The 11127-nt window shown below is 40.4% G+C and overlaps 1 protein-coding gene and 1 pseudogene across 1 annotated transcript; both read left to right on the top strand.

The window, feature by feature from the left end:
• The first annotated feature begins 348 nt into the window (after positions 1 to 348).
• On the top strand, positions 349 to 1284 carry LOC115379526 (olfactory receptor 4K1-like). Its single transcript, XM_030080232.1, has one exon. The coding sequence runs from the start codon at positions 349 to 351 to the stop codon at positions 1282 to 1284; it is 936 nt and encodes a 311-aa protein (XP_029936092.1).
• Positions 1285 to 8086: 6802 nt separating this feature from the next.
• Positions 8087 to 9022, top strand: LOC115379525 (olfactory receptor 51L1-like; annotated as a pseudogene).
• Positions 9023 to 11127: the final 2105 nt, after the last annotated feature.

Here is an 11127-nt window from a genome sequence, read left to right as displayed (position 1 = left end):
TGGATGTTTATGTTAATGATCTCATATCAACATGTAGATCTTATGACAAGTAAACATCTCCAGCATGATTTCTGATGATCACCTCGCATACTTGACTTTGTCTTTGCTCTTCACGTTCCTTTCATTGCTTCTGTTTTGTTAAAGGAAACACTCACGTTTCTTCCATATAGAACAAGACGCATAGAAAAAAATCATAATTAATGGTGAAAAGTACCAGGTATGTTTTCTGTAAAATCTGATGAATGACACAATAACCAGAGCTAAAATTACTGAGTTATTACATTTTCAAGAGTTGTACTCTCAGATAATCAAACAGATCAGTCCACCTTGTGTTCCATCACTGTGGCTATGGAAAACTCAACACAGGTTGTGTCATTTGTGTTGACTATGTATGGGAACATAGGAAACTTAAGGTACTTGTATTTCATTCTGGCAATGCTATTATATATATTTGTAATTTTTGTCAATGCAGTTGTAATTGTCATTATTTTTGTGGACATAAATCTGCATGAGCCCATGTATCTAATCCTCTGTGGTTTGCTGGCTAATGAAATATATGGTAGTACAAGTTTGCTGCCTTGTTTAATGGCACAAATATTATCTGACACACATGAAATTTCTGTCTTTTACTGTCACATACAAATATTTTGTATTCATACTTATGCAGGTGTTGAATATTCAATTTTAACAGTCATGGCTTATGACAGATATGTGTGTATCTGTAAGCCTTTACATTATAATGTGATCGTAACCAAAAGAAAAATACAAAAAGTTATTGTAGCTGTCTGGATATATATTTTTGTGGAAGTTGGAATTTTGCTGTCTTTCACCATTCGTTTAAAACTTTGTGGAAATACTATCAACCAGGTTTTTTGTAGCAACTACCTTGTAACCAAACTTTCTTGCTCATTACACACAGAAATGTCACATATTACTGATCTAGTGTTCGGCCTTGTTTTTACTGTTGCTGTCCCTACAGGTTTTATTTCATTCACATATATAAAGATCCTGGGTGTGTGTTTAAATTCTTCTACAGAGACCAAACAAAAAGCTGTCAGTACCTGCACTCCACATCTTGTTTCACTTCTCAACTTTAGTTTTGGCTGTTTTTATGACTTAATCACTCAGAGAATTGATCTGAGTTTTGTTCCTTATCCACTGCATGGGATTTCATCTATGTACATCTTGATATGTCAGCCTCTTCTAAGTCCCATCATGTACGGTCTCAAACTGTCAAAAATTAGACATGCATGTCAAAACTTTGTGGCATCAAAAATGTTATAATGTCGTATTGTCTTGCACATTAACATCTGTAGTGTATTGTTTGGTAATGTCAATAAAATGCAAAAAACTGTCAGGGGTGTGAGTATACTGTTTATGAGTGAGGTGATGGCAGTTGTGTCAGTTCCAAAATCTTTACATCACTTAATTCTCAGAAGATGAAAGTTGAATGCAATGACTGTCTTGGAGTTTTGCACAACTTTGTTTTGTTTCAAGTACAAATGTGACTGTGATGTTTTCTGTGTGCTCTGTCCTGAAGAGGATACATTATGCAGTCACAGTGTATGTCATCGTACTGTCATCACAATACATTATCCACTGAAGAACAATTACAGCAACAAGAATGTTGCGTTCTTATTTAGAGGCAATGATCACCACTTTGAGTTTAGTTTAGACTGTTTACTTAGTGTAAATAATAAGCAGGCAAAATGTACAGCGTAGCACAGTTAGTAGTAGGCAATAACTTCCTGGTGTGTTTCCCGGGCTCGCACTATTGGCTGCAGACCCGGACATGATGTGACGTCATGTAGATAAACATGTTCAATGCCAAACATTAGTTCACAGTCACATCGCCCTTACTTTACATTCGAAAAGAACTATAGCTGTAGCCTTACTGAAATTCAGTTAACACTGGAACATTCACAATCCACATTCAGCTTTTCTTTTCAAATGAAATTTCTTCAGTTTGAAATAGCAATACACACATCTCTCCCCTTCTTTTTTCTCACAGAACAAAATAACATGCCTTTTTTTTTTTCAAATAGCAAAATCAGGTTTCTTTCAAACACCATAAATCACAGGTTGTTTACCTTTTTTTCAAGTCGCAGCTATAACAAAACACAATCTTCTGTTTTTTTTTTTTCAAAGAGCAAAATAAAATTATCTTCAACACCAAAACATATCACATTTTCTTATTGTTTCGTACAAAGGTTGTTTTTTGTTTTTTTTTCAGTACAAAACCCACATCATTTTTTTTTTCCAATAGCAAAACACTTTTTTTTTTTTTTTTTCAGTCTAACAGGTCAAGCCGCTGTGACTTTTTAACTTCTCTGCCTGACCTTGTTCTCACAACACTGGGTGTGCTCTGAGATGTTTTTGGTGGAGACAGTTCCTGAGCCTGCTGCAGGAGGAATGTCTCCCTCTGGTAGGTGCTCAGGCTGGTTCTCACCCTGAGACTCTGGCACAGGCATAGGCACGAGATGGTGACGGTTCCTTCTCAGTGTCCCTTGTGGTCCACTCACCAGATAGGACCGTGGGCTGCGGTGTGCAGATGTCACAGTCCCTTGTGCCTTTGCATCAGTGATCCATACTTGGTCTCCAGGAGACAGCTTTGCAAGATCCCTTGCTCTGTGTCTCCCTTTGTAACACTTTACATCCATCTATCTTTTCTCCCTCTCCCTGTGCTGGAACGCCTGCAGGTCTGGTAGAGCTGGCTGCAGCCTCTATGGAAGGATAGGCAGGGTGGTGAGAAGGCAACGTCCCATGAACAACTGGTAGTCGTTACTCAAGGGTGTGGCTCTGTAGGCCAGAAGGGCAAGACAGGGGTCTTTGGCCTTTTCGAGCAAGTTTTTAACTGTTTGGATGGCATGCTCTGCCTCGGCGTTGCCCTGGGGGTATTTAGGGCTGCTGGTCACGTGCTCGAATCCATAGTCAGCTGTAAACTGTTTCATCTCATGTCCACTGAACTGGGGGCCGTTATCACTCTCTAAAATTTCGCAAATGCCATCATAGACTTTAGGTGGACAATGACATCTGTGGACCATGTTGGGCTGAGCTGTGCTATTTCCACGTACCTGGAAAACTAATCCACCACTAGCAGATAGTTTTTATCTTTTAAGGTGAATAAATCTGCTGCCAGCTTTTGCTAGGGCCTGGGAGTGTGGTTGGTAGCAGTGGTTCTCTTGGATTAACCCTTTCTTTGATGCACTCCGTGCATTTGAGTACTAGCTCACTTATCTGGCTGCTCAGCCCCAGCCACCACACTGTTTGACTTGCACGTTCTCTGCATTTAACTACTCTCTGATGCCCCTCTTGTATCTTATCAAGAACATCATTTCTCATGCTAGCAGGTATCACTAACCTTGTGCCGCACAGGAGCAGTCCATTGTGCACACTCAGATGTGCCCTCTCATGCCAGTAGTGTTTGACTGGGCCCTGTAGCTGATTTCTGTCTGGCCACTCCTCCACACAGTACGCCATGACTTGGCTACAGACGCTGTCAACACAAAGCTACTCACGGTGCTCTGTCAGGTATTTGTCACATGTGGGGAGATTGACCATTATTGAATCAACATAGATATTAGTATCTTCCATCAGGGCATTGTCTGCTCGTGCGACACTGTCTCTGAGTGGGGCGCGAGAGAGTATGTCAGCAGTTGTGAGGCTTTTCCCCGGTGTGTGTGCAAGCGGTTTGTGGTCGGTTTCCAGCTCAAAATGTAGGCCCAGGATGAAATCACTGAATCTCTCACAGGCCCATGGCAGCGGCAGTGCTTCCTTTTCCAGCTGTGCATAATGCTGCTCGGTGTCAGTCAGAGACCTTGAAGCATAAGCAACTGGAGGTCACACATTATCATCTTTTTGAAGCATCACTGCCCCCAGCCCATGGGATGAAGCGTCAGCTGATATTTTCAGCGGCTTGTTAGGGCTGGAGGACTGGTGCAGTGGAGAGCTCATGCTTGAGGCTGCAGAAAGCCCTCTGTTGTTCATGACCCCAGCACCACTGATTCTTTTTGGACAGCAGGTCTCTCAGTGCTTTGTCCCTTTGGGACAGATTTGGTAAAAATCTCCCAAGCTTGTTTACCATTCCTAAAAAACTTCTGAGCTCGCTAATCTGGTTTTGTCTGGATCTGGCCTTATGCTGTCAGCTGAGACAATGTAGCCAAGGAACTTGACCTCTCTTTTGCTGAACTCACATTTTGACATGTTAAGTGTGACCCCTGCCTTCCCTGCTCGCTCCAGGACAGCATGTGTCCTAGCGGCATGTGACATACAACACCTTCTAGGCCTGCAGAGACCTCTGTCACCATCGTGTTTTGAAAGTGTTCTGGGGCGGAGGAGATGCCGAGGCAGGTGGTTAAAGTGGTAACGGCCAAATGGCATAATGAACATGGTGTAGAGAGCTGATTCTTTGGACAGGGGAATCTGCCAAAAACCCATGTTTGCGTCTAGCTTGATGAAGTATTGTGCACCTGTCAGCATGCCCAGAGTTTGTTCTGCAGAGGGAAGGACAAACTTTTCCCAGCACACTGATTAGGGGTGTCATGTCTACACAAATGCGGACTTCCTCTCTGTTCTTTTTTCGGAGCCACCACCATGCCACAACACCAGTCTGTTGGCTGTTCTATGCGGCTGATGACCCCTAGACTTTCCATCCTCTACAGCTCTTTTTTCACTTTAGTTTAAGGCTCACTGACGCTGGCCTACTCAAAGGTGCCACCTCGCAGGTCTCTCACTACAAAGATTTTCTCTGTAATGCTCCTCTCTTTATATGAGAGCAATTCTGTAGCTGACCCCAGGACAGTTAGTTTAGCACCACCCGGACCAGAGTGGTTTGAGGGCTTTTTCTAGCATGACACTGTGCATGACACTTTTGTACACCTGCTCTGGAATAGCTGTGACGTCTGCCCCGGTATCTGTTTTGAATGACACCTTGCTTCCCCTTATGCTAATGTCAGCCATCCATGGCTCCTCACCACAGGCGACTTCTCCAAGGAACAGTTCATTGACATCTTTAGCAACCTCATTTACAGTTTTTGTTAGCCTGCACACCTTCCTATAGTGACCACTTTTACCACAGTTGTGGCATTCTACAGTCTTAGCTGGACATTGGGATGCAGGATGAGAGGGTGATTTTCCACATTTTCCACATGCTTTGTGTTCTGCCTTGTTCTGCACAGGTTTCTTATTTTTGAGCTGTGTCTGCTCTTTGGCTTTAAATTTCTGCTGTCTCACTCTCTTAAAATGCATAGCATCCATAGCTGCTTTGCTAGCACTTAGCTCTCTCAGATCAATCTTTTGTAAGATTGAGGTCCGTTCAAGGATGGATAAGGAGGTGTCCTTATCCACTTCTCCCACTCATGGGGCTTAGAGAAGTCGAAAGGCTCGGGTGGTTTGATGGTGAATGTTGCCATAGGAGGTGCACCGGCTGCTGCTGCTGGCCATCTCCATCCATGCTGGATTGTTTTCATTTTTCTTTTTATCGAAAATAAACGTTTTCCAGCCGTGCACCATCGCTCAAAGTAGCTCCATCTCTAACACCATGTTGCGTTCTTATTTAGAGAATGATGACCACTTTGAGTTTAGTTTAGACTGTTTACTTAGTGTAAATAATAAGCAGGCAAAATGTACAGCGAAGCACAGTTAGTAGTAGGCAATAACTTCCTGGTGTGTTTACCGGGCTCACACTATTGTCTGCGGACCTGGGCATGATGTGACGTCATGTACATTAACATGTTCAATGCCAAATATTAGTTTACACCGCAAAGAAAACACTTTTATTTAACTGCTAAGATTTAGAACATCTCTTCAAGGAAGGTCAAGTAAAATGGCAAAAAATCGCTAATGATGATAATATGCAGTTACACTTGATGACTTTTTTGGCTAATCCAGCGGTTGACAATCTTGTTGATGTTAGAAAATTTTCAGAGGTGCAAGGTAATTAGGGTGTAGGCGAAAGGAAAAAAACTGAAATGCAAAATTATCATAATTGTATTGGTATGTTACTCTTCTCTGTTTTGGTGTTAAATACTCAGTAGTTTTGAAATGCGAAGATAATCAAGCAAATGCAAGATCTTTTAAAGGTAGCCTCATCATTCTTTAGCTGGATTGTTCACCATTCTGTATAGGCAGCCTGTGACAGGGGGTCACGAGTTGACACTGGTTTGTAAAATAGAATGTGTTGATACAGATTGTTTAAACAGAGTCACATGGTTTGTCCTCAATATTTTTGATACAGTGTTGTTTGAAAGTGAATTTGTGATGCTATCCAGGATAATGCTTGTGAGTTGTACAGAGTAGTTGTACAAGAACGTTCCTGAACCTGAAAGTCATAGAGATCCCTGGTAACCTTACTGTACTTGACCCAGTCATTGTAGATGTGAACAGGACAGTCATGTCATTGTCTGTCCCTTTTCATCTTACAGATCTTTTTATACTAATTCTGTTTTCAAATGTTCAGTGATTGATTCAGTGTAAAATAATGTGCATATTAATCATTCATATAGTTAGAATACTAAAAGAATGGAGTGAAAACTTTTTTATGAATTCCCTTGATACTGAAAAATGGTGTCAGATGGATTTAGGCAGACTTGTGTTTGACAGATGTGTTTACCTGCATGTATAAAAGTTCAGCAGCTGCTTCAGTCTCACTCAGTGGGGTGGGTTGGGGGGTCACAGCTGTCTGCAGGACTTCCTCCTTCTGACATGTTGTAAGGTAACTTGCAGGTGATATGACTGATTTATGTTTGTGTTGAAAGCTGGATGTTTATGTTAATGATCTCATAAAACATGTAGATCTTATGACAAGTAAACACATCTCCAGCATGATTCCTGATGATCGCCTCGCACACATGACTTTGTCTTTGCTCCTCACGTTCCTTTCATTGCTTCTGTTTTGTTAAAGGAAAATTCATGTTTCTTCCATATAGAACAAGATGCATAGGAAAAAATCATAATTGATTGTAAAAAGTACCAGGTATGTTTTCTGTAGATCTGATGAATGACACAATAACCGAAGCTAAAATTTTGAGTTGTTACTTTTTCAAGAGTTATAGGGCCCTATCTTGTGCCACCCGCTATCCGCTGCCACTACCCGCTACCCGCAAATTGCGGATTTAGGAGCTTCCGCTATCCCTAAACGGTATCTTGCGCCACCCGCTACCCGCTATCCGTTATGCCGACTGCATCATTTGCGCCTGGAGGTGCGTCGTGGGCGTGTTTCATGCGCTATCCCTAAAGTTGCTATCTTGCGCACACACTTTAGGGATAGCGGATAGCGGGTGGTCAGGACCACCCGCTATCCGCTTTCCCTAAAGTTTGGGCTGTTAGGAGAGCGCGCCCAGGCGGCTTCAATGCGCGCCCCGACGGAGCCTCGCCACGCACACGGTCGGACTGATACCGGGACGCCGCCAGAATGGACTGAGTATATTACTCATATAGACTGTTTAGAGGAAAGACTGTTTTAATTGGACACTTACCCCAGCACGTTTTATTGTTTTATCATAAGCCAGCAGCTGTGCTATATTTTTATTATTATTTTAATATTTTATTTGCACAATCTACCTTGTCAATAAATTAGTTTACACATAGTTCCCCCTCTGCCTCTTGTGTGTGGTGTGTGACCCGGGGATTTTACTCAATCAGTACAACCTTGTGACACGTCCACTTGGACACATGTGGCTCCACCTCCCGAATTAACTCGCCTATAATATAATATATAATATGTATATAAAGCCACCTTGCTTTAGCCTCAGTAGAAGCCCTGAGAAAATCTACCTCCCTCTCTCCATCGCGGGTTTAGGATTTAGGATTTAGGATAGCGCATCCTGCCCTTAAAGGCAATGGCACCTGGCACACTGATTGGTTTAACTGGCGTAACGCCCAAAACACGCATATACATAATATAGCGGGTAGCGGAGGTGTTTTGCGGATAGCGGGAGGTGCACAAGATAGCAACTTTTACGGGGGAACGCCTCTTCCTAAATCCTAAATCCGCAAATAGCGGGTTTAGGGAGTCTGGCGCAAGATAGGGCCCATAGTCTCAGATAATCAAACAGATCAGTCCACCTTGTGTTTCATCACTGTGGCTATGGAAAACTCAACAGAGGTTGTGTCATTTGTGTTGACTATGTATGGGAACATAGGAAACTTCAAGTACCTGTATTTTATTCTGGCAATGCTGTTTTACATATTAGTGATTTTTGTCAATGCAGTTGTAATTGTCATTATTTATGTGGACAGAAATCTGCATGAGCCCATGTATCTAATCCTCTGTGGTTTGCTGGCTAATGAAATATATGGTAGTACAAGTTTGCTGCCTTGTTTAATGGCACAAATATGATCTGACACACATGAAATTTCTGTCTTTTACTGTTACATACAAATATTTTGTATTCATACATATGCAGGTATTGAATATGCAATTTTAACACTCATGGCATATGACAGATATGTGTGTATCTGTAAGCCTTTACATTATAATGTGATCATAACCAAAAGAAAAATACAACAAGTTGTTCTAGCTGTCTGGATATGTATTTTTGTGGAAGTTGGAGTTTTGTTGTCTTTCACCATTCGTTTAAAACTTTGTGGAAATATTATCTACAAAGTTTTTTGTAGCAACCATCTTGTATCCCAACTTTCTTGTTCATCACACAGAGAAATGTCACATATCAATGATCTAGTGTTTTGCCTTGTTTTCTCTGTTGTCATCCCTACAGGTTTTATTTCATTCACATATATAAAGATCCTGGGTGTGTGTTTAAATTCTTCTAAAGAGACCAAACAAAAAGCTGTCAGTACCTGCACTCCACATCTTGTTGCACTTCTCAACTTTGGTTTTGCTGGTTTTTATGAGTTAATCACTCCAAATTTTGATATGACTTTTCTTCCATATCTACTGCTTGTGATTTCATGTGTGTACACCTTGATATGTCAGCCTCTTTTAAGTCCCATCATTTACGGTCTCAAACTGGCAAAAATTAGACATGCATGTAAAAACTTTCTTGCATCAAAAATGTTATAATTTCGTATTCTCTTGCACAATTAAAATCTGTAGTGTATTGTCAGGGGTGTGAGTATACTGTTTATGAGTGAGGTGACGGCAATTGTGTCAGTTCCAAAATCTTTATATCAGTTCAGTGTCAGAACATAAAAGGTGAATGCAATGATTGTCTTGGAGTTTTGCGCAACTTGTTTTATTTCAAGTAAAAATGTGACTGTGATGTTTTCTGTGTGCTCCATCCTGAAGAGGACACATTATGCAGTCACAGTGTATGTCATCATACTGTCATCACCATACATTATCCACTGAAGAATAATTACAGCTACAAGAAAACATTTTAGTTAACTGCTAAGATTTAGAACATTTCAGCACTCATCAAAACTCAGGCTTCAAGGAAGGTCAAGTAAAATGGCAAAAAAAAAATCCCTAATGAAATCATACTCCATATCATAATTTATATTTGCAGTAGCCCTTTATGACTTTTTTTTTGGGCTAATCCTGTGGTTCACAGCCTTGTTGATGTTAGAAAATTTTCAGAGGTGCAAAATGATTAAGATGTAGGCCAAAGGGGAAAAAAAAAATTGAAATGCAAATTTATCCTAACTATTTTTGTATATTAGTCTTTTCATTTTTGGTGTTAAATACTTTGTAGTTTTGAAATGCAAAGATAATCAAGCAAATTCAACATCTTTTCAAGATAGTCTAATCATTCTTTATCTGGTCTGTTTTGTTTTGTTTTTATTTATTTGATTCGGACAATGCACATTAATCAACAAATCAGCAAAAATCATCAATATAAATATGCTGGAGTTAGCACAGTTGCTAAATTTCATCTGTTGTTCTAAGGCAGGTGTCATAAAAACATACAGTCAATACACCAATACACCATAACAAATAGATAAAACATGTAGAAATCTTACACATAAAGTATGTCCCGATTCACATTAAGTCCATATACAAATAGAAAAGACAAAAAGGTTACCCATGAGAACAGGTCTGGCTTGTTATTAACCACTGTTTAAGGGTCTTTTTAAAGGTGGTGTAATTGTCACAGTTTCTAATATGAGCTGGCAGAGTGTTCCATAACTGTGTTCCTCTGATGGACACCACCATTTGGCCAAATTTAGTCCTGCGCTGTTGTTCATCACAGTCTCCCCTAGTCAGTGTTCTGGTGTTTACTCTGGAAGATTTTTTCTTTATGAAGTCCTGTAATGGTGGAGAGGCTAGACCTTTCAAAACCTTAAAGATGAGACAAGCATCCGAAAACAACTGGTAGCTATCAAAGTCCAAGATTTTGTACTTATTAATAAGTTTACAATAATGGTAATGTATAGGTTTTTTTGTCTAGAGTTTTAAGTGTTCTCTTGAAGAGAGACTTGATTGGTTTTAAAGTACTCTCAGATGTATGTGACCATGTTGTGTAACAGTAGGAAATGTGAGTAAATATCATTGCATGCATATAGGTCTTCGCTGACTCCATAGTCAGGAAAGGTCTTATATGTTTGAAATTTGATCAATTAAATTGTATTTGTGACTTCTTTAACATGCTGCTTAAAATTAAGATTAGAATCAAAGATTACCCCGAGGTACTTAAAGTGTTCAACCACATCAAGTCTCTCTCCACCCACCATGACTGATGGTTGCTGTCTCTGGCTGTTAGGAGAAAAACATACAGATGTTTTTTTTTTTTTTTTTTTTTTTTTTGTATTCAAATGTAGAAAACAGTTTTGCAGCCAATGGGACACTGGCACCATGGCTTCTGGGAGTATTGCAGCAGCTTCTTGGATTGAGGTGGTATGACAGTATAATACAGTGTCGTCAGCATATAGTTGCATCTTTATATTTCTACAGACATCTGGTAGGTTATTGACATATAAGCTGAATAAAACAGGGCCCAGTATTGAGCCCTGTGGTACTCCAGCAGAACAAGTGAGGTATGAAGATAACGAATGACCAATTTGAACTGCCTGTTTTCTGTCCGACAGGTATGATTTCATCCAGCAGAGGGCGCTGTTTTAAGTTGAAGTGAGTTAATTTATCAATAAGAAAATCATGACTAACGGTGTCAAAAGCACGCTTTAAATCAAGAAATACAGCAGCTACAAAGCCGCCCTGGTCCAACAAGC

This window comes from Myripristis murdjan, chromosome 21, assembly GCF_902150065.1.
Source record: "Myripristis murdjan chromosome 21, fMyrMur1.1, whole genome shotgun sequence".
Lineage (NCBI taxonomy): Eukaryota > Metazoa > Chordata > Actinopteri > Holocentriformes > Holocentridae > Myripristis > Myripristis murdjan.
The sequence above is the reverse complement of the archived record's forward strand: the minus strand, read 5'-3'. Positions and strand labels throughout refer to the sequence as shown.